This window comes from Malurus melanocephalus, unplaced genomic scaffold (assembly GCF_030028575.1).
Source record: "Malurus melanocephalus ecotype Western Australia unplaced genomic scaffold, MMel_1.1 scaffold_6, whole genome shotgun sequence".
NCBI lineage: Eukaryota > Metazoa > Chordata > Aves > Passeriformes > Maluridae > Malurus > Malurus melanocephalus.
Window position 1 is genome coordinate 4,920,295 of NW_026623238.1, and position 27,960 is coordinate 4,948,254.

A 27,960-nucleotide genomic window follows, 5' to 3' on the forward strand; every position below is an offset into this window, starting at 1 on the left:
CCCTTTTTTCTTAAGCTAAAGACTGAGAGGTGAGAGCTAAGAATATGGAAAATGAGCACTTTGGGTGTTCATTCAGAGAAAAGAGTTTATCTGTATACCAGTGTGATTCAAGAACTGAAATCATCTTCATAACTTTTACTATTTAGGATACAGTTAGGCTACTATTTCTTTTTCTAAATGAGTGTTACTTGAAAACTTTTTTCCTAAGTAGCCATTAGAATGTGTAATATTTTGTTGCCTTTAAGGAGTTGAAAAGTTAATTTCTTCAGAGTCACAGTGTGTAATACACTACAGTATGGTTCTTTTTATTCCATTTCCTCCAACCCTCACTGGCTGATGTTTTGTCGTGTCGTGGGAGAAGAARGCCATGACATCTTTTTATTTACTGCCCTCTTATTCTCTGTGTTGTAATTCATATGGCACTTTCTTTCATYCTGTCTCTGACTTTCCCTACTTCGTTTCCTTCCTAAGTTTTTTAACAGATTATTTGCCACTTTCCCAAGATTCTACTGTTTTAGGCCTATCACCAAGCACAGTGAATGATAAAACTTGAGAATAGACTTTGCCCAATAAGGGCCCAGTAAGTGAATCTCAACATTATAATGTGTTTTATTTCTGCTTATRACATTGTAACTTAGATAGTTCAGTAATTTGTCTTAACTTTTGTACATCCTAGCTGTGACCATGTGAGCATGAACTCAACATCACTTTTGTGGTTCTGAGCCGCAGCTTTGAGCCAAAGCTGTCATTATCTAAATTTGTTAGAAACTCGTTACAAATGCTGGAACCTTGAAATTCAAACATCAGAACATAGACTGTTAATTCCATTAAACTTCTGCATCCRTAAAATATTTAAAAGTATACGTATCCAGTGAACTATACTTAATGATGTCTTAATCTTCAAGATGCCAATTTTCCAAAAGTCATACGGAATGAGATACTGTATCTGTCATGTTCTTATTATTGCATATGGTCATAAAAGGGACATTTTGAAGTAGTGTTTCAAAATTTCATGACTTTGGAATTTTCTTTCTTTGTTTACATTCCAGGAAGTAAATGAGCCAGTCCTTTTTCATAAAAGAGTTACATAATATTACATTCTATTACATATATTACATTCTGTTTCAATAACAATACTGTTTTCAGTTGCAGTTTTCATCATTTTTATTGCTTTCTAAAATCATGAGTGAAAAGATTAGTTGTAAAAAAAGATTTTATTTTAATATGTGCATGTAGTAATAAATGTACAGTTCTATACTTTTGTAACTCTTTCTTTAAATATGAGAGTATCTTTTTCTKTGTTTTTAGAGTGTTCTGTGCAAATTTGACTGTTACAGCATAAATGACATTGCTTCCATTGCTTTGTTGCTAAGGAGACAAGTTTAGTTGCATACATATATGTTTTCAGATACTGAAGCAACTTCTAGGATTGACAGAGAATCAACAAAGAATCTTCAATTATTTTCTTGTTCTAACTCAGCGTGTGACTCATTAGACTTWCTATGACCAAGACTAGTATTTATTYACATATTTTGAATTTAAAACTAGTATTCTTTTCTGYTTGAAAACTCCTTAAAGAAATTACAAAATATGACAGTGAGATAAGGTGGGAGATCCTTAACACCAAGGGACAGGACAAAACAGGACAGGACAAGGAATGAACAGCTTTCAGGAAACTGGTATGTTGAAATAACTAATGGTGATAAATTAATCATTGCTAGGGAATGTGATTGGACACTGGAACTTGGGTGCTGATTTGGAGACATCAAGTTCAATAGCATAGAAAGGGGTCATTGCTCCATCACTGATGGAAATGTTACTTCCAGGTCTCTGCTTGCCTCTTTATAACCACATATTAGAAATTGCCTTCCATCCTTCTGTGTGTAACCTGATAGATTAATATTTATCTTATGTTTTCTTTGGTAATACTTATGATCCCTGAATTCTATTGCTGGGCTATGTCTGTAATCACCTTTACATCTATATTTTGGGTGTCTCACTGAGAAGSCTTCCTTATTCAGCCCTCTGTTTTTCTGCTGCTCAGTTTTCCCAGCTAGCTGYCTTTTGTCCCTTTTCATTTGCTAGATAACATTTTCTGCAAAGAACTATTTTTATTTATCTTTTAGTCTGGTATTGTTTTGTTAGCTAATTATGAATTCAAGGTAAAAATTGTCAAATAGAATCTGAAACTTCCTCTTGCTGACCACTGTAGAGCTCATGTGTTCTTCAACTTGAATTTCTTTTGAAGTTCTCACTTTCATTATAGGAGTTCTATAGATGTTCTCTGAGTAGAATTTTAAAGATGCAGCCTTTTATTTCTGTCTCCACTTTTGTCCATGCTTTTGTCCTCTTATGATTCGATTGTTGCAACATCCTTCTCTCTGACCTTTGCAAATTCAATATTTCTTTACTCTCATCTMGATTCAGTTCTTGCTTCAAAGTTAATTTCCTGCCCCATAATTTTGCCCATCTTTTACATTCCTCCATTGGCTGTCATGTTAACTATATCTTTGAGATCAGACAGAAACTAAAGCACCCCAACAGATCCAGCTTTCATCTCAATCTTGTTAGTATTACAGATTTAACTTAGTGGTTCACCCATCTACTTCAAAGTTGGACTTTAACCATTTTTCTGCCTGCCTTTAGGCATCGTCATGGCCCAATGCTGCTGCATTCTCAAGTCAGAATTTTAGATCTTTAGTTCCTCCTATCATGAGCCCTAACTCTACTTCAGAAAGAAGTACTACTACATGTCATTAGTAGTTCCCCTGCTGCTTTTAGAGTTTACTACATGCCATTTCCTTTGCCAATTGCTTGGCTTTCACATTCTAATGTATAAGATGCTACATCCAACAGAAAATATATCTYTCTGGTGTCCCTACCCAAATCCTACCTGAAATATAACTCGGTAAACCTCAAGGCTTGTTGAGTTCAAACAGAMCCAAAAGCACTCTCTGACAGATTCTCCCTTCATTTCAAGGTTTGTTGAAGGCAGTATAGAGGAGAAAGGTTAATCACTTTAAGGCCCCTAGTAACAGTAAGTGCAGAAGCTGAATAACTGTTGCTGTCTGGATTCCATACTCAGATCCTGGTTCCACACTTAAAGCTGGCTTTGACTGCAGTGCAGTAACTCAAATGGCTCCGAATGAGCCATGAGACAATTTTTGCTCTTTCCTATCCTTCAGTTGTCCTGCAAGTGCTTTCTTTTAGTTTTTAGATCTAGCTATCAGTTGAGGAACACAACAAGTGCAGACATACCTGCAAGATACTTACTCTTGATACTTATGACCTCACCTCACTTCTGGTATTGCCTGTCCACCATGAATCTTTCTCCTTGGCCTCTTGTTTTACAAAACTCTGACCCAAGTCCTAACAGTAATAGTAACCGCAGTTTCTCTGTCAGTCTGATTTGTTTGTGTGCCAGTGCAACTCTACAACATACTGATCCAAATGCTGACAAGAAGGCCTTGCCAGGAGGTCACATCCTCAGAGGGATGTGGGTCCCTATTAGGTGTTCTCCATGCTGTCACTCCCCTAGCTGGATACAGGCTAGTCAGTSTCTGACAGGAAGTCTGCTCTGTCTGCCTGGACAGAGATGATGCTGACAGTGTGAGYTCCATTTGTGTCAAACTGGATTTTGATTACAGCTGTTCCAAATCACTCCCTCCCTACAATTACAAATTTTCATGCTGCTTTTATACTCTCAGGGAACTTTATTTCAAAAGTCTCTTTGAAGCTTTTCACCAAACTGCAGAATGGTTGAGGTTGAAAAGAGTCTCTAGATATCATCTGAGACTTGCTCAAGCAGGACCAGATCTAGATAGCCCTTGAATTCCTCCAAGCTTGAAAACTCCATCACCTCTCTGGGCAACCTCTTACATCATCCTAAGAGTAAAAAAGTGTTTCCTGATGTTTGGACAGCACCTCAGTGTTTTGGTGTCCCTGGGCATCACTGTCAAGAGCCTGGCTCTACCCCATTTTCATCTYCTCTTCAGATATTTACAGATACTGGTAAACCTTTTCTTCCCTAGGCTCTTTCAGCCTTTCCACAAAGGAAAGATTTTCCAGTCCCTTCAGCTTCCACATGGCCCTTTGCTGAATTTTCTCCTGCATGTCCATGTTTCTGTTGTACAGAGAGGCTCAGAACTGGACTCTGCACTTTCAGGTGTGGCCTCACCAGTTCTGAGTAGAGAAGATCACTTTCCTTGACCTCTTGTCAATACTTTGTCTCCTGCAGCCTAGGATACTGTTTGCCTTCTTTGCGTTGGCTCATCCAYAGCTGTTGAATTAAGCAGATGGTTGTCTTCCTCTTTAATATGTTTGGTTGGGGCCAGATGATAGTCTTCCTTTTTAATATGATCATTTGGGCAAGCATCCTTCAGGCATTTTAGTATAACCAATATATATACATACACATAGTATTTACACTCACAGTGGTATCTTAGCAGGTGGTGTTGTCTAGACCATTTCCTAAGGTTGGCATTAAAATTTCCTATCAACTCTTCATTGTTGCTGGCACCAACTATCATTTTTTCCTCAGAGGTTCGCAGTAGGCCCAGTAATAATTGACCTAGTTCTTTAACCTATTTTGGATTATTTCCTGAACTCTGATTATGAAATCAATAGTAACCCTTTCCAAGCAAAAACCCATAATGGGTAAAGAACCAATATTTTTGTGTGTTCACTGTTAGGTACATCTTTCATACTAAACCTATGTGAGCAATATCTGATCCTTTCAATGCCTCTGAACTGTGTTCTAGGATACTAAACCCTTCTGATACTTGATATGTTTGTTTTCAAAAGCACAGATTTTTGCATCTGCCTAATCTGTTAGTTGTTTTCCAGCATTTGGTTTGTTTGTTGGTTTTGTCTTACTTCTGCACAAACAGGGTCCACATGATTGCTTAGTTTTCTAGGTCTCSATTTAAACAATGAGAATTCTATTACAGCTTTTCTGTAAGATGACACTTTTTGGTGGAGCTTTTATGCCTGCACTATACAACTTCTATCATCTCTCATGCTGGAGACTCATCTCACTTCTAACATTTTGTGGCAGTCCCTTTACCAAAGGAAATATTTAGTAAAAAGTGAATCATATTTGGACAGTCAGCAACAAGAGCGCCCTGGCAGTGACCATTACCCTTGATCAGATGGCTCATTGGTGGTTACAACTGAGTCACAGGGCTCTTTTATGCAAGCACTTTAGTATGGTTTAGATAACCCCAAAACTGGTAGTAGTCATTTATATTAGTTCACTTATAGTTTCTGTCGTATAGTTTGTCCTGATTTACTCTGAGGTAGAGTTAATTTTCCTCTTAGTAGCTGCTAAWGTTAAYAGCTGGTAGTGTTGTGKTTTGGATTTAGGATGAGAATAAAGTTGATAACACACTGCTGTTTCAGTTGTTGCTGGTTACCCTAAATCAAGGCCTTTCTGGCTTCTCATGCTACACTGTCAGCAAGTGGGCTGGGGATGCACAAGAGGTTGGGGGGAGACACAGCTGGGACAGTTGATCCCAGCTGGGTAAAGGGATATCCCACAGAGTCCTGCTTGTCTATGAACTTGGGGGAAAAGGCCTGGGGGCCACTGATTGGGAGCAGGCTGAGCATCATTTGGTTGGTGGTGAGCAATTGCTGTTCATTTCCTTTTTCATCACCTGCTTTTCTTGGTGATGCAAATGAACATGTCCTTTCTCCGTCTCTCTCTCTCTCTTTTATTTTCCTTTTCATACAATTTTTAAAAAATTATTATTATTGTATTYAAATTATTTAATTGTTCTTATCTCAACCCATGATTCCACAAGTTTTCTTACTTTTAGCCCTCCAGTTCTTTTTTGCATCCCACTGGATGTGAGGATGTGAGGCAGGGAGTGAGGTGTGTTTGGGACTTAGTTGCCATCTGGCCTTTAACCATGACACTGGTGAACACATGACCCCCAAAATTATGCTAGTTCTCAAATTACTGACAATTAGTAAAATTTGCAAAATGGATAATTAGCAATCTCAGCACTAACCTCAAGTACATGAAACTTATTTTAGTTTTATTGCTTTGTCCATGGCCAAAAGCAGCACGTCTTCTGCAAGATATTCAGCATCAGGCATTTGGTGGCTGGGGGATGTTTACATCTATGCCAGTAAAATTAAATTTGGGGCCCACAGCTGAACTGCACTATTCTGTGTTCCAGCTCAGGCCTGGGATTTAAAAGTATAATAAGCTCAAGCCAAAATGATTACGAATGCCTGTTCCTCTCTGAAAACCAGTCATAGAAATAGCCTGTGGCTTTACTAATATTTTATAAGTTCACATTAGAATGAGAAACTAGTGACTACTTTATTTACTCATAAATTAAACAGTATGAAGGCATGGGACCAAACACTATAACTCATTTATTTATGTGTTTGTGTTGTTAGAAAACGCCTTGGCATTGATCTCACTTTGCACTTTCCCAAATAATTCCAAGATGTGGTTTAGTTGTTACTGCAGTATAGAAGCCAGTAGGCAGTTTGAATGTGGCTGTCCTCTCTGCATCCCAATCAGTGTTTACTGGGGTGCATGTGGCCAGTTTGTGCCAGCTGGCCTTGTAGTCAAAGACTGCCACTCTTAAGTGAGTCACACAAGCRTAGACACTGTATCTGTTCTACAGCAACTTTATAGAAAATGCTTTTATTCTTCATTAAATGTGTCATAATTAAAATTAGTTTTGTTGCTCTTTCACTCTGGGGCTGGTATTGCAGCACACCCAAGAGGTCGTCAATTCACTCCAGTTTATACCCCACCAAGCCTTTTATATGTAGCACTGGTCATTCACAAAATCTTCAAATTTTTCAATCATCTTTATCGTATGTAAAGATGAATMAAATGAAATTTCTGATATTGTGGTCAGCAAAGTTTGTTATCAAGCATCTGCCATACCTTGGCTGTATGTGTATGCTGGAGCATTGATTTGTATATGCTGGCTACTGAACTGATTGATCTTCAGCTGAAATATCTGTATTTCTGTTTTGGCCACCGTGTTTGTGGAAGCSTGGTGTGTGTATTCAAATGCCAGTAACAAGTAAGGATTTTCTACAACATAGTTTGTTTTTCTTGCAGTGTGCATACTCATAAATCTCAATGATTTCAGTATTATATGCTGTATGTAGCACTGTAGCACCATCTTGTGTGAGCTGAAAATGTGGTTTCTGTATATGCATTCAGCAATCTTCATGTGGAATATAACAATTTTATTTAAAACCCTGTTATGTAAAACTGAAATTGGGAAATGAGAACACAAAACAGATCCTCCTTATAATSTATGTGGTAGTTTTCAGCAGTGCATTCATTTAAGATACCTCATTATTAAGATGATTCATATAAATATGAAGCATGGGATGCTGAACTCTGGAGGCAAGAAATGAGCATTCTGTCTACTTTGTGCTACAAAACTACAGAACTAAAGCACAGAAATTGGAATCTTAGTGAGAAATAAAATAAAACAAAACTATACTATAGGAAAAGGCTGTGAGGGAAAAATAAGCAGAAATGGCTATGAAAGAGCTGACAGCAATAAAGCTATAAAATGCTTTTAAATGACTGCAGGTAGCAAATGGGACAAGGACTCAGAACTGAGTTTTCATAGTATGCTGTAGTGTTTTGAGGTTTCTCTAGGTTTGGAAAGATGCGTGTGTACAAAAGTTGGCTCAAAAACGGGAAGAGAAACACAAAAAAACSTTCTTTGTATGACACAGAAACAATAATTGAAGTTGTGGTGCATTGAATACACTACTACCCTTGATATCTCACACATGGATCTTTTTTTCCATGCTTTAATTTGTGTCTCATATGCCGTCATTTTTCTTCCTACTTTTACTAAGCCAATTTCAGAATATTCAGTAGTTTGTGTAAAAGAAATTATAGTCTTAATGCAGATTCAGCCATGGAGGCGGAAACTATTAGTTACTGCCATTGCTGTGAGTCCAGCATATCCTTTGAGTCCTTTTGAATGTCATGAAAGAGGCTCTCGTGTCACTTTTAGCACTTTCAATCTTTTCTTTTGATCTTTGTCAAATATCTAATTTTTCCATATATATTTGGGGCAGTTGTAAATATACAGTGACTCCCATTCCCTATGAGTGATTATTCATTTAGGTGATGCAAACACCTAGGTTTAAGGACTCAAAGTATAGGAGTTTGTTGCCTTCACTGTGACTTATAAATTCACTTTTACCCATGTGTGCTGTCTGAATGTGGCACAGGGGTAAAATACACCCCTTCTTCCTTTTTATATGCAACTGAGTCATAACTGTTTTCATGCCTGAGCACCTAAAGAGTCTTGGGCCACAGTATTTTCTGACTATTCTTCAATTAATACTAGGAGTAAAAAGTTGATCTTTTACTTTTATGAGTTTTGCTATGATTTGATCAATCAAAATATCTATCTTCAAACCACACTGTGCGTGGAAGCACATCATATCATCCCAACTGCATCAAATGCTTGAATTCTTGGAGAAAAATAATGCAATTGATGAATATTCAGTCAGATGTGAGAGTAAAAGAGTCATTTAGAAAAGCTGCATTGCTGCCTTTTTTTGTAGGAGTAACTGTTGGAGATACGGACCTGATAAACATACTTTTGTTTTCCCATCAACAGAAAATGTTGTGTGGCTTCTGATCATGACTGTAGATATCAGGAGAGAGAGATTGTGTGATCAAGAAAAATGGCATTTGACTTCTCTGCAATCAAATTTCTCCCAGCTCATGGCCAAATAATTTTGTATTAATCTTGGATGATTGCTAAAAACGTAAATCATGAAGAGAAAGCACTAGCCTGTAGAATGAACATAGATATTGACAGATGCTGGGGGAAAAGAAACCTGTGCTGTTTATGCATACGTTTGTAGCCCATTGTTCTTCTCTGTCCTTTTTTAGCTATAGTTTGTGTTTGTGAGCCTTAAGGAAAATATTTTTTCCTCTTTTAAAGTGATAAAAGCAACAACAAGAAAATATCTGTGGGTATCAGTAACAGAATGCAAAAAACCAAAAAGTTTCATCAATGTTTCTCTCACCATCCTTTCTAGCTCTGTGCTTGCTGGGTGTAGACTAGTGAGAGTTTGGATTTCCCCTTTTACAACAGTTTTGACAGCAAGAAGGTGCAGCTAATGCTAAAAACCTTTAATCTTGCATGTTTGAGCGTTTATGCAGCCATCATGTCCATATGAGCCATACATCCCAAAGTCTCTCTACTTGACTCTGTAAACATCATTTCCTCTTAACTAATCTCCCATTGTACCTTCCATTTTTCATTTTTAGATTCACTGATGGGAGAGATTTAGCTGTTTTCTAAATCAACATTAATCTAATGCAACTACCTTCTAGAGCTCTGACAGTTGAAGGAATTGAGAAAAAAAAATATTAAATTGAAGATACTCAGGTTAAAAGTTCAATGGTAGTAAACATTGATATGTTGGCTAAMAAATTTCAACAAGAATGGAAGATASATAATAGTATCCAAGATTTTGATGATTTTAAAACTAGTTTAGAGGACTCGCGACTTGATTCCAACCCCAGCTGAGGACTGAAAGAGTTACATAAGAGACTGGTGTTAAGAGAATAAAAACCATTTGTATATGTGGTTGAAAATAYCACTGTACAAACCAAGYSACTTCCAGTACCTCAAACCATAATCAGTTCTTTCTTCTGGCACATTTTGTGTGTTCTGTTTAACATCTGAGATACACCAAAATCCCAGGCACTGCAAAACCTATGGAACAAGAAGGGAAGGGCTGTGGATGTTTTGTGTTTTGCCCTGCTATATCCTGAGTTTTGATTAAAAATCAATTTTTCTCTATTAAGTTTTGCAGTTTCTGTGAAGAAGCTGTCACAGAGAACACTTAACCAAAACTCAAACCTGAGCAGTGGCTCTGATAGCAGTCATTCAGGAAACACTCATGCTTTCTTCAACACACCACTTTCGTTCCCACTGTCTCTGACCATATGAGGCATACAGAAAAATGGTTGATCTTATTTTGTATAGAATACTATTTTATTAAATAGACTGTGCTGATTGGCTGAAATTCAGATTTCACTTACCTGAGCATGTAATGGAAATGGAGGGGGTTTTRCATGAGTAGTTTTCTATGCTCATATAGATTATTTTGATGTCTTTACCACCCTTTTCTGTCATTTAAAAGTATTCTATTTAAGAACTTAGTGCATGTGTTGGAACTAGTAATTTCCTTTTAGTAATTTCCTTTTTATTTAATTTCTTTTATTTCAGATAACTCTTGGAGTGATCCAGTAGAAGTGACAGCACTTTATTCATTTGAAGGACAACAGCCAGGTGACTTGACTTTCAAAGCTGGAGACAAAATCACAGTCACAACGAAAACAAATTCCCAATTTGATTGGTGGGAAGGAAAAATAGGAGGACAAACTGGCATCTTTCCGGCCAATTATGTTGCCATAAGTAACAACTAAATTTGTACAGAGTAAAAAATGTTGAGGCRGTAATATATTTACACTGAAAAATATATTTTAACTTTTCACATTTTATTAAAATAAGATTTTTGATCAATGCTATTCTAACAAAAAAAATGAAATGCTTTGAATGGCCATAACTTTACCCTAAACTTATTTCTTAAGTAAACAGTAGGTGATAGTCACTTTATGAGAATTTTATTTTTGAGTGAGTTGCCATATAAAAAGTAATCCAATTTGTGCATAGTTTCAGTTCWGTTTTGCTGTATGGATTTATTTTTTAAATGAGGGAAAAATTGGAAACTATTTAAAATAAGACATGCTAAAAAAAAAGTTGATTTCAATTTAGTTGTAATTTATGGTCTCTTAATAAATGCTCTTAAATTTGCTTCAAACCGTGTCTGAGTCCCAGTTCTTTACTAGTAAATGCAGATACTTTTTCACAGGTATGGCAGATAAAATTACCTTCATACTTGGTTTCAAAAATCATTCTAGATATTACATTTTTTTAGTAAYTTTAGGTTTACTAACTATAGGTCTGCTCTGTAATGTTTGTCATTGTTAGGCATACAGAGACCTTTTTTAAAAAAGCTCTGTGGCAGTTAAGCAGTTCAGCTTCTCTGATAGCCTGTCTTATATTGSCCTCATCTTTGGAGAATTTAAACACTTGTGGAAGTTGGTTTAGTAAAATGCATGAATAGTCCCTCAGAAAACATAGAGGTTTATCCTTGATTCCTGTAGGAACTTGTTCCACAGATCTGTATCCACAAGATAGAGATATTTCTGGTTCACAAGTGAGCATGAATTCTTCCTGCTTCTTCCCATTTAAGACTTTTTGAATGTTTAATCTTTAAGGAAAGGGCAACACAGAGTAAACTACAGAGTAAATAGAGTACATTTATWACAGTAAGATAGGGAAGATACTTCTGTAGGATAGATATGATGGTAATGTATAGCACTATCATTTTCAGATTTCAACTTARTTTTGAGGATATTTGTAAATGAACTATATTTTACAGATACAGATACTGCCTTTAAAGTTGATRTGGCAAATCAGTGCAGAGGTGAGAATGAGACTTCAAGTTTTTTAGAACCAGTTTAGTTTTCTTCTCAATGCTGAATATGCTGAATTTTCCTCTTATATGGAGGTAGTGCAACAATGATTATGCTCCATCAGTCTCTGGTTTTCCCCACTTGAAAATGTGTTTTCTTAAGTCCTTGTTTCTTCTAACWGTGCCAAGAGGACCAGAAAATTAGTATGTGTGGTCTTTTTCCAGCAACCAGATTACAGCTGATCTGTTACAATCCACTRATCTTTAGCTTTAAATTCTCCCTTCTGAAAGGTAAGGCTAAATCTAGTGTAGATGAAGACAGCATTAGGAAGTTATTCAGTTCTACTCATTGGCAAAAGTTTCTGGGTGTCTTTGAGATGGGGCCAAAATACATTTACATGAACAAACTCAAAATGAGACAGAAGACACTGAAACCATAGTGAAATGCATTTGCAACCTTTCAATGACCATCCTTCATCTGCTTTGTCTCATAGATCAGACAGATATCTGTCTTCAAACAGATACTGCCACCAAACAGATCCATACTTCTTGAARGTGTTTTTTAAAAATATTTTCCAGCTAGTGGGAAAGAGTTATACAGCCTCATGTAGCTGCAGTGGAAATCTTAATATATGCCTTTAGAAGGACTGTTGTAGCATCTGCCAGTTTGAGGTGAGAAAGCAGGTTCTGTGCTTGCCTTTGACAAGACTGCATCTATTGCTTCTTAAGACAGAAAACATTGAATAAACCACTATCAGAACTCAGTGAACAGGATTTATAATAGTGTGACAGACTCAGAAGCTAGATATTGTCACATATTCACAAAGAATAACCCTTGCATTTACGATATCCTGTTGCTATACTTTAGTTACACAGTATAAGCTGAGGCATCCACTAGCAGAATTCTGCTGTAGTGCTTCATCAGTCATTTCCAGAATGCTGGCTGCTTTTTCAGCCAGTGTACTTGCCTTTATGTAGAGTTGTTAAAGCTTCTTAACTCATCTCAAGTGTCTTCATCTGTGAAACCGACAGAATTTATGAACTTGCACAGTAAAATCTTTTTATTGTTTATGTAAATTCAGTTTCTTGGATTGTCTTAGTGGAGTTTGGGGTAAAATGAGGATTGTCTTCATTATAGTCTGTAGACTTTGCAGGATATCACTGATTAATTACTAAATCCAGACTGCATTTTGAGGGACAAATATTAAATGGAAAGCATATCTTATACGTGGAAAATGTCTTACTTAATTTCAATGTAATTTAGGAAGGAGAAGGTTCAGCAAATTAGCCTAATGCAAGAAAAGCMATTGCTTGTCAAAAACAAACCTTGAACGTTACCAAACACTACTGCCTGATTCCAGATGTCATTGATACAGGCTGGATCAGCTCACATCAGTCAGTTTARGCTAATTCCAAATGGGTTGTTACAGCAAAAGCACTTTACAGTAAAAGGCAGTGTGCACATTTCAGTAAACTAAGAGATCTGTAAGGAGCAGTGGTTTTATCTCAAGTTCTCTGTAGTAGGTCTAGGAACAAAACCTAGAGATGCACAGTCACCCATGAGACCCATGTTCTGATAAGAGAGGTTTTCCATCAATGAAAATTAATGTATGTGTTCCTTTGCCACAGGCTGCCTGACCAGATCCAAAAGAAGGATACTGAAGAAGATGGTGCCTCTGACACATAGCATTTAATGTATGCAGGTACCTGGTATCCAGGTGTTAGTGTGAGTTGGGAAGATAGATGTCTGCAGCACCAAATCAGTGGGAATCTGTACTAAAAGAGAAAAAATGTTATGGAGCCATGGGATTCCATCAAGGGGATACTTAGTAAAAGGTACAGAGATTACAGGTGAAGTGCTTCTGCTGTGTGTTGAGTGAGCAGGTTCTATTCTATATTCTATTRTCCTGCTTTTGTAAGCAGTTACCTGGAGTGCTGTGTCCAGTTCTGGGCTCCTCAGGACAAGAGAGACCTGGAGCACCTGGAGCAGGTCCCATGGAGGGCTACAAGATTAAGAGACTGGAACATCTCTCTTATGAGGAAAGGCTGAGGAAGTTGGGCCTTTCAGCCTCCAGAAAAGACAACTGAGAGGGGACATGATCAATGTCTGTCAGTGTCTGAAGGGAGKTGTCAGAGGATGCTTCCAGGCTCTGCTCGGTGCTGCTAAACAGCAGGGCAAGAGGCAACAGGCAGAAACTGATGCAYAGGAAGTTCCACCTGAACATGAGGAAGAACTTCTTTACTGTGTGGTGACTGAGCACTGGAACAGATTGCCCAGAGAGGTTGTGAAATCCTGTGCAGTGTGCTGTACAATGATCCTGCTTGAGCAGAGAGCTTAKAGCAGATGACAGAATCACAGAATCAGCTGAGTTGGAAGGGAACCACAAGGATCATCAAGTCCAGCTCCTGTCACTACACAGCACCATCCCCAAGAGTCACACCATGTGCATGAGAGCACTGTCCAAACATTTCTTGAGCTCTGTCAGGCTTTGTGCTGTGACTCCTGCCCTGGGGAGCCTGTTCCAGGCTCTGGATGAAGAACCTTTTTCTCACATCCAACCTAAACCTCCCCTGACACAACTTCAGGCYRTTCCCTTGGGTCCTGTCCCTGGTCCCCACAGAGAAGAGATCAGTGTCTGCCCCTCCTCTTCCCCTCAGGAGGAAGTTGTAACTGCACTGAGGTCTCCCCTCAGTCTCCTYCAGGCAGARCAAAGGACCCACTGTGGCTCCTTCCAACCTGACCCAGGTGATTCTGTSGTTCTGTGATTCCTAACGTATCTTTGGCAGCATATATAATTTTGTCCCTTTACATATCTTTGTAATACTTTGAATACATGGCCATAAATATAATTAGACAGTGTTCAGATTCTATTATGATACATTTAAAAAAAAAAAAATCTGTTCATTTACTAGTAATTTAGCTTTAATGCATGATTTTAAAAGTTACTTTCATGGTATAATTACAAAACTTTTCACCTCCATTCATTTTCTTTTTTTTCTTGCAGGCTGTTGCAGACCAAAAAATATTTCTGTTATGTGCAGGTGTAAAGTTCCATCATGGCTAATATCTCCAAGTCTTCAGCAGCAAGTAAACATTTAATCCCACTCTCCCTTCTCATATCAGRCCAAATACTCCTGTTTATCGAACCTTTCACAAAATTTTTTCGGGCCGGTCTTGATTGAGTGTTCTGTTCACTCTTTCAGTATGCACATACACACACACACACATACACAGTGGTGGTTATTTTGGAACTCTGCTTGGGTAAGGACCAGCCCAGTCTAACTGCATGTCTTCCTCAGTGAGGTTTGCCKTCATAAATTGGGAGTAGGATGGCAGGCAGAATTCCTGATTGAGTACTGGCATGTTCCTGAAAAATGACTATAATTCTCTTTTAAAAACTCAGTAAATTTCTACAGTAGCTCTAATAGCATTTTCATAAATTTTGAAGCCAGGTTTTTGCAGATSAAACCAAATTTTAGAGACTTAAAACTATATTGCATACATTTCTGTCAAAAACAGAATTATTCTCTACATAACCTATGCCCATAGGATCATAAGAAAGACAGAAAAATTGTTCATACTTGGAATTTATCTGTGAAARAATTGTCTGGTCCAAAGGGAGCTAAACTTCAGCTGTTTATGTTGATTCAATTGAGAGTACTTAGATGGGTAGAACCTTTGAAAATTAGATCTTTCTTTTATATTACCTAAAAATATAGACACAGCATCCTACCKATAAGCATCCGTTTCTAAAAAACTTGGCCAGAACATTTTGAAATCAAATTAGTTTTTATTGGGAATCTAAATTTATCCAACACTTCAGTCTAAAAGTTCATGGGAAACAATTTGACTTTTTAATTGGTTCTTGCTCTTAATTGAATTAGAAATACTACAAAGAAAACCTCTTGGGCTTTTCCCATGCCATAACTAATGTAAGAAAAATAAATAAGAAGAAATGGTAAGCTTCATTCTTTGGAAAAGATTTTTAGTTCATTTCATCCAATATTGAATGCAAATAGTTTCTTAAATGTCAGGAGTGTATAAACTAATGTGTGCTAATCCTTGTGCTAAATTGATATCCACATACTCTATACCTYCTTTCCAGTCTGTAATTCTTTACCTACATCTGGTTTTTGACAGTAAAAATAACAATTCTGATAATTTTAGACTGCAGAGGAGTTCTGCCATCTGCATTGCTAAGATGAGCCTTTGCATCTGCCTTTATAAAGCTTGTAGGTAGCACCACTTTAGAATTCTCTTCACAAGTTTTTGAGCCTTSTACCTGGGGAAGTTCACATCCCATTTGACATTCTGGAAGAGGCAAATACTCCTAACATGCTTATACRCCTATTTCAAGGCTTTGGCTTGAGAATGTGTTTTATACAGGAGTGTCAGTCACAGGCAGAGAAATGGGAGGAGCTGAATGTGGCTGTCTGCCACAGGGAAGATCTGCCTCGCTGAAGAATGAGGAGCTGCTTTGCTTTTCCAGCCTGAGGACATTGTCCRTAGTAATGTGAGCCTGAAGGGCATTCTGGCTATATGAAGGGTTTCCATGGACTGCTTGAATGCAAATAATTCCATTCAAAAAAGCAATAAAAATGCTTAAAGTAATTTTATGGTTTAAGATATTTGTAGTAAAGAGCTTCTTCTCTTCCCTTGTTCTTTTCCACCTCTGTATCCTTCTCAGTCTTGTGCTATTCCTGTGCTATATGTGGCCAATTAGYGGCTGACTGCCTGAGGACTATGTTTGACAGTGTCCAGGGCAATTGATCCTAACCTTCCTGTGGCCTCTGAACATCTGAGTAATACTAACCACTGTACACAGTTAGTTTRGGAAGAAAAAAAAMCCCAAAACTAGTTACCTGGCTTTAGCAGCCTAAATTCTTGCATAATTCCTGTAAATTAAAGTTTTTGTTCTGTCAAATCAGCTATGTGGTCTCACAACAAACATTATTAGACTTCTGAGTTTCTGAACATTCTATTTTCACAATATTGCAGTGTCTTTTATGCTTTCAGACATTTTAATTTGGCTTTCCAAATGCAAATGCTAGTCAAGTCRTTTTCTACAAGAGTTTTAAATCTTTTTTGGATTCTAATTTCATGCCAACTAAATGTGAGTTTATGCCTTTCAATAAATTTAGATGATGCTCTTGAGGGAAATAAATAAAGCACCTGGATGCAAAAGTATTCTCACAGATTGACAGATTGCAGATTGCAGCTGCTTGGGAGACATTTTTGATTACTAAAGTATCAAGTCACTTAAATATCTACCATTCTATAATATTTTATCAACTGGAGAAATTTGGGTCAGAATTAACTATTTTGAAGCAGAGGTGATGTCTGTTAAAATACTGGGTCTAATTGGTCTCAAACATGGTCATTTTTTGTATAAACTAGATCTGTCGATTACCTTTTAAAACCTGTCTCAGGCTATTACTTGCTCTCAGCCTTGTATTCCCTTTAGTGTGTCTTGTATTTTAATTTTCCCAATTTCCTTCTGTCATATCTGATGTCAAAATTAAGGCCACAGTTAAGCCAGAAATTCAAAACATCAGTCTCTTATTCTAATTGGTTTCGTGTCAGCCATCAGATTCTTACAAATGTGAACCAAAACAAGCTGTTTTAAGATTTTGCAGCAGAAGATTGTATTTGATGTGTTTTGGATCACTCCTGCATATCTTATTTCATGCTTTTCAGACTAACCCCTGCTTTMCTTCTGGGAATGCTGAAAATGCTTGGGCCTGTTCCAGCTGCTTTTGCATTAGTGGGATTCTTTTGATAGCKTGAGGTATACTAGATGTTAAATGATGCTACATTTACTTAAAATCTACATTATTCTCCTCACTTTACTGGGACCCATAGTGCTSCTCAAATGACAGTATAAAACAGAGATTACTGATGCATTTATAAGCCTCTGAAAACAATCCAATCAATATTTTCTTTGTGGCCATCACACTCTCWAGCAATAGGTTCTCTTAATGTAGATTTCAGTAGCTCACATTCTTACCAGAAAGGACACTTGCTTTGCATCAGTCCATGCTAAGAATTTTTTTCCTGTGTACCATCTATGTGTTCTTCTGATCATTACTTCTATCCTTTGAAAGGCTGTCTCACATGTTTAAAGCCTGTTAGAGCTTAAGCTCTGAAGCAACCCTGAGCTTGGCAGATTTCTGTGCAGAGTGCCAACATCTTTTCCTATAGATCCCTTAGAGTCTGTTCAAGAACATGGCAGCCAAAGGAACCAGAGTTTMTTTTTGAAGATTTTTAGTACCAATTGCTCTTTTGATTGCATTAAAAAATAATAATTATATAAAAATTAAAATCCTACAGACTATGTCCTCATTTTGTCTTCTCAAGCTTTGGAACATTATATTAGCTTAAACTGGAGTATTTCACAGTGTGAAGCATTTTCCTCTTGTAGCAGGGCTTTATCTTGTGATACAGAGGTCCCCTTCTATAGAGTAGGATTCATTGCTGCAGGGCAGATAAATGCTAAAAACCAAAAGTGGAATCATAGAATGGCTCGGAATGGAAGGGACCTTAAGGATCATCTAGTTCCAAACCCCTGCCATGGGCAGGGATACCTTCCACTAGACCAGGTTGCKCAGAGCCCATCCAATCTGGCTTTAAACACTTTCAGGGATGGGGCACCCACMACTCCTYTGAGCAACCTATTCCAGTGCCTCACCACCCTCACAATAATTTATTRCTAATACCTAATCTAAACCTACCGTCCTTCATCTTAAARCCATTCCCCCTTGTTCTGTCACTACATGGCCTTATAAAAAAGCTCTCCAGATCTCTTGCAGGYCCCCTTTAGGTACTGGAAGGTGCTCTAAGATCTCCCTGGAGTCTTCTCCAGGCTGAACCACCCCAGCTCTCTCAGCCTGTCTTTCTAGGAGAGATTCTCCAGCCCTGATCATATTAGTGGCCCTCCTTTGGRCTTAGTCCAGCAGGTCCATGTCTTTCACATGTTGGGGCCCCAGGGCTGGGGTCTCACAGACTTCCAGGTGGGGTCTCGCAGGAATGTAATAAAGAGATAGAATCACCTCTCAAAAATTGCTGGCCACACTACTTTTGATGCAACTCAGGATGCATTTGTCTCAGGATGCATTTGTCTCAGGATGCATTTGTCTCAGGATGCAATGTCACTTGCATTGGGCTGCAAGTGAGATTGCTTGCTCATGTTGAGCTTTTTGTCCATCAACACCCCCAAATTGTTCCCCCTGAGGCTGCTCTCAGTCCATTCTCTGCCAAACCTGTMCTTGTGCTTGGGATTTCCCTGACCYRKGTGYAGGGTCTTGCACTTGGCCTTGAAGTGGAGGGCAAGCATAGCCAGCACTGACCAACACATCTTTCAAAGAGCATTTTTATTTTTGAAAATAGACCTGGATTTGTGCCATTGACTTCCAGGTACTTGTTCATAAAGGTTTAGGAGTCCTCCCAATTTGGATGTCTATTTTTCCAAAGCAGTCAGTTGAGAGGTAGGTTGAATGAAGTGCCTTCTAGAGTGCTTTCTGCAGTCTGCAGTACAGAATATTAACTTGTTCCATGAAACTGCCTCCTAATGTCATTTTGTAGTGAATSCCTCAGGAAGAACTCTGTTTTTAAATCCTTTATACTTGCATTTCAAAAATAAGTATGATTTTTTCTCCATGACCTGCTAGATTAAGGAAGGAGACACCATTTCAAATCCTATTAACTGATGTTTCCAAACTGGAATGTGAACTGACACTATGGATCACTGCCACTGGGAATGAAGAATGAAAAATCTAAGAAAGAAAAAGATATAATTAACAGCAATAGAAGTTCATATCTGCTTTGGTAATAAGAATTAATATGGGATATTAATCTTAGTTGCTAATTTTGACATACTCAAGCTATCTTCTTATTTCATCATTGCCTTTTTTGGTACTAAGACAAATGCTGCTTAAAAATATGTATCCATCTAACTTGGTATTCAGAGAATTGGTTTAGATTAATGTAACACCCTTCAAGTTATTATTCTTTGATCAGTTTGGAAATATTCTTGGCAAAACAAAGATCTGGAAAGAAAACTTCCTGATCTGAAGAAAATACAGATCTTATGAAAAGTTGTTACTTTATAAAACTTTTCAAATCATGCATTGTTAAATGGGTTATTTTAATTTAACAATATTAATTGTTGATAATATCTAGCAACAGTGTAAATTCCAAGCCTAAGGAACTCAGGTAAACTGGAATATCATTCTTCTACATTATATAATATATATAAAAATTATATTTATATTCCTCTCTTGAGGATGATGTTAGAATTAGAAGGCTAATTCTTTTACATTTTAAAAATGTCAGTTTTCTTAAACATGAAGAGTTTGCTGTTAACAACTGGGCTCCAAAATCCAAATGAACGAACTGTTTARCATGAAACTCAGCAGTTCCATGTTAATAGATCCTGGCTGACAGTATTAAACTGGGACATTATTGATTACAATTCCAATGAGATGTACTAGCTTTAATAAAGCCTACAAGCAACATGTGCAGGCAAGCCAGATTGAAAACTGAAACATTATCTAAACAGAGTTGATTTCAAATGTTTCAAATGTAAATAACCCACCGGGTGGTCCTTGAGACTGTCAGCAGTCATTATTTTCTGTAGCATAAACAGGGCTGTCAGCTGGGATTTCTGTCACAGAGATAAAAAAGTCATTCTTCCCTTGCAAAATCCAGGCTGTTTTTAAAGAAAGTCATGCACCTCTAAGATAGATAGAGAGTTTCTTTCTGGATTTTAGTGAAAGTATATTATAAGGTGCCATTAAAACCAGCATAGGTGCCCAAACAGTATAGTCTATGAAGTAAGTTAAGGTTAATGGAGTCAGCAAGTAATAAACCTTAAAATTTTGACATGTCTAAATAAATGCATAATTTACATAGATTCTGTATGTTTGTTTTTCTAAGTTTTCTGTAGGTAGTAAAACTAAACCAAGAATCATAAATGTTAATAGATAACAAGCATGTAACCTTGGATGAAAAAAAATCATTGTATGTTAGACAGCTACTGCTTCAATTAAACATAGAAACATGATCTGTTTAAGTGATCTAACGTATTACTTGATCATAGGGATTTATAGAATGACTTTCAGATTTAAGTCAATTAATTTGATACAGATGGTTCAGAAGAGTGTTACTGCACTGCCTGTCTCTACTTAGTTCAATTGAAGCTGAACGATTAAAACATCTTGACAAATCTGGTCTGACATCTCTTAGCACAAAATGAATTGTGTAGTACTGTTTTCTGTATCAAAAGTTACACCTTTGTCTGATAGCCTCTGAAATCCACAAGAGCATTGCCACTGGCTTCATTGGAAAGTTGATTTTGGACAGTGCAACACATCAGAATTTATTTCCAAAATCATTRAAGATTTTTCCRACTGATTTCCTGGAAGAAAGTAAAATTTCCAGGTTTTTCTCAAGACCATTTTCACACTTTCTCCTGGACAGGGGTCATAAGCGATCCATGCCTTCTTTCTGTAATGGTCTTGTGCACTGCTCAAAAACTAGAGAACTTCACTCTTTACTGAACCTCAAAGATCTCTTCTTYTTATGCAAGTATTTTTTTTGTGCCTGGGGAACTGAATACAGATTTTACCTTCCATGGTAGAATCATTCTTTGCAACCCATATTTATACTTGCCTASATCTTGCACTGAGTAGAGTCAACAGAAAGCATGAACAATGTGGTTAATCCCTCCTGGTGCCTTSGCTCCTCAATATGTATTACATCCTTTAGTAATTTTTGGAAGAAGGAAAGAAAAGGGAATTCTTCTACTGGAGTGCCACTTGAAACCTGAAAATCGAAAGAATGTATGATAAATGAAAGCTTTTGAAAGCAACCAGGGTACCATGGTGAATCTCATCCTTTTCTAGCAAGGAGYATCATCACATTTGAATTTGAATTAATGAACTGAATGTCCTGCAAAGTCTGTGTGTAGTGCTACCTGTGTGCTTGTCAAATTGCCTGGCTACAGTTTTTCCTTTCTCCTTTCAGACCACTCCCTGTGTCCTCTCAAGCGGCCACCAAGTATTCACTTCACCCTTCACCAGGGGATTTTGTACAGTCCTCTTGACCTTTGTGTTCTTATCTTGGAGAAACACCTGTATAACATGGCTGGCATCCTGAAAAAAACCTTTGCCTTTTAAAACCTAGTACTTGTACTCAACTCTCCAAAGTTGTCTTTATCTTTTTCTCACTACAACACCTTTCCATTTGCATAATTCTGTTAATACTGTGAGTGTCCCACTACTTTCTACTGCTAAGATAGAGCATAAAAAGTCCTCAGCCTTTGTTTTAAGCACTTTTAGATACTTCCCCTGCYGTTATGTTATTTCCACTACTTTCTACGGCTAAAATTTCTACCAGGAATTTGGTGACCGACTTCTACTGAAATCAATTAATTAGATAAACCTAAAATATTGTCAGAATATTGCATATTTTTCTTTTGTGTCAGAATTAACTTTATTTGGAATGATGGTATATTTTAAACAGATTTTTTAGTTCAGCAGCTGAGGCCAGCAGATACTGAGTACCTGAGCTAGAAGTGACTTCATCCCATATATGCTTTGGGAGGTGCAAAACTTTCCCGGTATTACATTTTACTAAGCACCACCCTAGACAAACAGCTGTCACATATCATGTGACATAAATGAAATTATGACAGCAAAGGACTGTCCTTGCGTTAAGTATTGAGAAGTGTTTGGAGGCCAGTGTYCCAGTTTCTGGGTGCTGGAAGGGGAATGTGCTCTTCTTGGTATGTGGTATCCTCTGCTTCCTTGAATCACAGCTGTGAATTTTACTACTGCCAGAAGTCATTCTTTCAACAGAATGGAATTTTCCACAAAACACTCCCTTCCACAAGAATTGCCCATTTTTAAAGTCTTTGAAATAGAAAGTGTTTAGATTGACAAAAATAATTTTTTTCAAGTGTTTTTTGGGTTTTCCAGCCCCCTGAGGCTTCTTTTCCACTGTTCCCCATAGCTTTTTCACCCTACAGTGACTCATTAATTTTCAGATATCTTGCCATTGGTTTTGTGTTTGTGCACTTCATGGCCTTTCAGAGAGAAGAAACTTAACTGCTGAAAGAAAAAGGGATTGAAATCCCTGCCATAGAATTGTGTATCAGAGATATTGTAAGCTGTAAATGGGTGCTTTATAATCATAGTACTTCCCCTTTTTTCACCTGGCATTATTTTTTCTTACAGTAACAMTACATCAGTCTGGTAATTGTCAAGAAAATGCACTTACATGTCAGATTTRAATGTTAAAGGAAAACACATGGAAGCCACCTGAAACTGTGGTTGCAGAGAAAGAAGATTCTTTCAAATCCTGTTCCTCAGTATCTTTTTATAAATATTCATTGCAATTTTTTTTAGATTAATGCCAAAAGGCTTTGCTGTATCAGTCAGTAATAAAGTGGAGGGACTGGGTAAGCTAGGGGTAGATTCTGTGTAGAGGTTCAGTGAGTGCCTCTGCACGTGTGTGTATCCATATGTGGTCTTTGGTGAAGAAGTAATGTAGGACTGAACCTCTTTGACTGGATTATGTTGTGTCTTGCCCTTTTCATCATTATTATATTATTAGCTGCTGTTTATTTTCATAACTGTGCTTTTACTACAACTGTAAAAAAAAAAAAAAAAAAAAAAAAAAAAAAAAAAAAAAAAAAAAGCCTTCTTTGAAGTTCGAGATTATATTGTGCTGGGAATATTACTTAGAAATTGGCTAAAATACAGTAATGGAGGGAGGGAGCTGAGCATGGGAATTTTAAGGCTGATGAAGCAAAAGCCATAGAAGTTCTGAAGCCCTGGTCCTGTGACCTTTAATAACATAGCTTTGCTTCTCTTCCACTCCACAAACAGCAATGCTGATTTACTTGCATGAATAAGATTTAAAGGATCAAAACCAGACCTTGACACTGGTGGATTTATTGGCATAGTTTGGTCTAGTCTACTGTAAGATCTAATTTTGCTCTGATTCAGAAGAGAAAAATTAGAAGAGCAAACTCCCTACATAGTCACTGGAGAGAGGTAAGTGCTTCCAGGGGGGCCACTTAGGCAGTGTCAGTAAAATGGCTAAAGCAGACAGCACAGATAACGTGCTTCTGAAATATAACCGTACCATGTGGTTCTTGGAAAGCGAGACAGAGACTTGGGTGCATGTTAAGATTAGTCAAAGAAAGATAAACTTATGGTGGAGTTCTTGCTACTTTCATTTGGAATGTTAATAGCTCAAATTAAACAGTGTAGAGTACTCCAAATACCAGAGCAAGGAAAAAGTTTACAGCAATGATATCAACATTTGGAGGGTCCATATTTTTTCAAGGTCTGCTCACTTCCCATGACTTTCAACATATTTGTACACTGCCAAGTATAACTCAGGGTGCAGATATTATGTAGGCCTGATTTAACTTGAGTGCCTGGTATAATTACTTCGCCAGTGTTACCACATGAAACCAAAACAGAATAAAACCAAATAATGTTGCTTTCTATTGTAAAAGTATATTTTGTTCCCATGCATGAAACAAACTTCCAGATTTGCATGCTTAGAAGGAGGCCAAGGAGTGAACCAGCAGAGGAAAATTCTCCCTATGTACAAGAATGAAGTGATTTTCTAAGGTCAATGTAAAGATGTAAGTAACACCTGCTAAAATTATGCCTTCTCTAGGCAAACAAGGTAAGTGTRTTCTCAAAACCTGACAACCTTGTCTATTATACTCCTGAATTCAGATGTTACATGCAGCTTTCACATTAGAAATGTGGCATGGAATTAAACAGCATCTCATTAAGCAGAAAGMTGAAGTTTTGGTCTTACCTTTCTGCAAACAGAACTTATCAAGGACCAGGCTGCCGGACTGGAAAATGGCAAAGCAACAGACAGAAAAGAAAAGACAGAACAGAAAAGAAGCTGTGTCCATCCAGCTCCCCAGTCTGCCTCTTGCTGGATACAATTTCTTGGTCAAGCCAGCCTTGACACTTATCTCAGTCCACATRCAAAGTGAGGGACACCCTGTGTTTAAAACACTGCAAGGACTCGTAAATGGAACTGAACATGGGCATGTTTGAGAGAAGGAAGTCTATTTCTAAACCACTACTGTGAGATTCTCTGTCTTGGTACCTTGGCAGCCCTGCTTATGTTACTGCTTGTGAGCACTGGTTTTGGACCAGTCCCTTGCTTAAACGGAAAGCACAGCAACATGCTGAGCTCCCTGTGGTCTCCATGGTCTTGAAAGTAAAAGCAAATYATTTGTAATATTGGTACATGCCCACAAAATAATTGAAGTTGTATCCTAAAGACTTTCTGTCTTGGATGAACCCTAGCTGTCCTGGGCATCTACCACTCCAAAAGCAAACCTTTGGCCCCTTTATATTTTTACAATTATATGTATGTTATAAAAAAGAAGGAAGAATGTGGGAAAGGGGAAAAAAAAAGCTTAAAAATAAGCATCCTTACTGTGGGAACATGGTGGGGGAAGAACRGTAAATGCAGCAGCTCTCCTTCACAGCGGAATGGAATTCTGTGCAAGGTTCGGTTGCTTACATGCCAACCATGTTCAGAAWGGCACTGTTGCCTAAGCACCTGCCTGACTTACACTAAAGCAAACAGGCARCAAATAGGTTTCTCTTAGAAACACTAAAAATGGCCACAGTTTGTGCTTACTAGGTCCAAAGCCAACAGGATACCAGGCCAAGCAAATACACCTCTTGTTTGGCAAGTTTGGGTGCTGGCTGTTTGCTRGTGAGAGTACATAAATGCTACATATCCTATCTAATTTGAAACATCTGTGGAAAGAAGTATCACATGAATGATAAATACAGAATCAAAGGTTCTCATTGCCAATTAAAAAAAATGCAAGACAAAAAGGGCTCATTTTTGCAGCTTTTCCATTGTGGTCCTTTAGTAAATGCTAAAATAAAAATAAAACAAAAAGGAACCAACATTAAAATATCTTTTATGCGAAAAAGGTTTGATCCAATTGCTCTTGAAATCAATAGGAATTAACTTTGGAGAGCTTTATACTGAATGCCTAAGGACATTCATCTTTYAAGAAATTAGCTCCCTCATTGAACATATTTGAAGAATTTAGGCTACAGTAAAGGGCATTTAAATTACAGAGCTTTTGGCTAATGTGTGAACAGCCATAGGGTTACAGCAGCCATAGCCCCAAGCAAATCACAGATTAAAAGAAAATACAAGCAAGAACAGCGATGGGCTCTGCATTAGCTTGAGTATCTGTGTTTACCATCCTCTTATCTTTTGAATTTTTTTTTCCTGAACCCCTGTATGTTCTAAATGAAATAAATGTCCTTGGGACAGTATGTGAAGGTGACCAAGGCTTCTTCATAAGTGTTTGTGAGACACAAGACATTACTGCCCTGASAGTTTTCTCATGCACATAGAGCAGGAAGAGTCAAAGCCCAAGTCTTGTCAGACACAGAGAAAGGAGCAAGGGATAGGTCACTCCTGSCAGAAGCTCTTGTGATTCAAGATAAATACAGAGGATTAATAAATATCAAACAAGCTAACATGGTCTTACCAGTCTGCTTCAGTAAAGAGGAACTGGAGTGGCACTGCCAACCAACATGGGMATGTGTGAGGAAATGAGAGGTTAGACAAGTTAAGGAAGGGAAGGCATGAACACGAGAAGGACCTGTAGAACAGAAGGTGAAAAAAGATTTCCATCAGAAGACTGGTACCACCAACTAATTAATCCAAATGTTTTATGGTTCATGCATCAGCCTCATTTTATTTTGYGAGTAATTTTTAGTGACTTTGGAGGAAGACAGCAGAAGAATTGARCAATCCATTCGTTCCCATAAACTAAGGATTAATGGAAGAGATGTCTGTTGTTCGAGTTCCAAATGATATTAAATATTCTTTTATTTCTCCTTATCCTCTTCCCATAAAGCCACAAGCCTAAAATTGGCAGAGCACAAATATTAGCAAAGCCCCTACACAAATGTTGCATAGAAAGCTTTCTGTGAAGTGTTCTGTGAAGCCAGAAACACAGTTAAAACTTGAAAACCCTCTCAAGAAAAATGCTGTCACAGGCAAAGCAGTTTGTAATTTTTGATAGCAGAACTTCCCCTCCTGTGGGTTGTCAAGACCCACCCCAAGCACCAGGCAGGGTGAACCTGTGGCAGGACTGGCAGTAGCATCAGTCAGAAGTGTTCAGCAGTGAGAAAAAATGTCAGCAATGGACCACAAAACTTAATTGAGCAGTTCTCCTTTTGGCCTTTGCACTCCAATCCCCAGTGTGTTTGATTTCCAAAATCCACCAGAACCAAGTAAAAACACCTATTTCTTTACATGTGCTGTCCTGGAATTTTTTCCTGGAGTTTCTTCGACTCAGCAGAATTGAAGAAAAATATAGTTTTTAGCTCAATAAAATATCCAGCACCCAGGCAAGAAAGGGGCAAAAATGGTAATTGATACTTTTCTTCTTAGATATTTGTGTAGCACATCACAACTATGACACAGAGGCCACACCAAGTTACCCAGATTTTCTGCAAAGAAATGCAAAGAATATCTTGACATCTCAGGTGATTCTATAACGACAGAAAATCAACACAATTCATTTATTTACATGACTTGATTGTCCTTTCTGCAAATTTACATGGTGTTCAAATGCTAACATTTGAGTTCCACAGATTTTAATATGCTTTTACGTTTTTATGTTTACCTGATCATTAAGTGAGCATCTGTRCTTCGTACTATGGAATAAAATTTACTGAGTAAATAATACACAGTAGAGACACTATTCATGAAAGAAGTACATTTTGAGTATAGACTGGCATTCAAAAATGCAGAGCTCTGATGGCTCCATTGGTTTCAGTGGGAGTCTTGCTCTCAGACAGGCTAAACTSTGTCAGTGGCAGCCAACAGAGCAATAACTAACTTGGCTTTTGATAGATGGTGGCTCTTGTTAGATAGTTGGGTTAATAAACTGTTTTGAAGGCCATTTTTATCCACTGTTACATTGACAAAAACTTACAATCATTGAAACTGAAAATCTGAGTTAGAAGAGAATCCAACGCAGAGAGAAATAACTAAAACAATGTATTTTTCTGGCACTAAAGTAAAAAAAACCTGAACTGATGGTAGAAAAACTTAGAGTGAATGTTGTTTGATAGGGACAGTGGCAATCTAAAATTCATAGTCCGATGCTCTATAGATGAAAAGTCTATAGATATATTAAATTTTTCTTGAGAAATATATATAAGATGTTAAGGTCACACTGGACTTTAATAAAAGTTTACTCTTAATGGGCAATCAAATTTCTTTGCTGAATTAGGGGCCAAATGAAATATTAAAAAAAAACCCCARTTTTTACTCTTGTAGTTTTTAAATTGTTAATTAGTATAATACAAGAATAATCAAATTAATAATAAATATAATAAAACCTGAAAATATATAATAATTATAAA

At 37.5% G+C, this 27,960-nt stretch overlaps 1 protein-coding gene and 1 long non-coding RNA gene across 2 annotated transcripts in view; both read left to right on the forward strand.

Annotated features, from left to right (window-relative positions):
• SH3YL1 (SH3 and SYLF domain containing 1) overlaps positions 1-10,835 on the forward strand; it is a 42,566-nt gene extending 31,731 nt beyond the window's left edge. The window contains exon 11 of the mRNA XM_057371349.1: positions 10,254-10,835. Coding sequence (XP_057227332.1) covers positions 10,254-10,453 — 200 coding nt within the window. The 3' untranslated portion in view covers positions 10,454-10,835. The remainder of the gene's footprint in view (positions 1-10,253) is intronic.
• A 634-nt stretch (positions 10,836-11,469) lies between these two features.
• LOC130576913 (uncharacterized) lies at positions 11,470-27,566 on the forward strand. The gene is made up of 4 exons (XR_008965723.1): positions 11,470-11,517; positions 13,135-13,341; positions 14,511-14,593; positions 22,741-27,566. It is a non-coding gene; the product is annotated as an uncharacterized LOC130576913 (long non-coding RNA).
• The last annotated feature ends 394 nt before the right edge of the window (positions 27,567-27,960 follow it).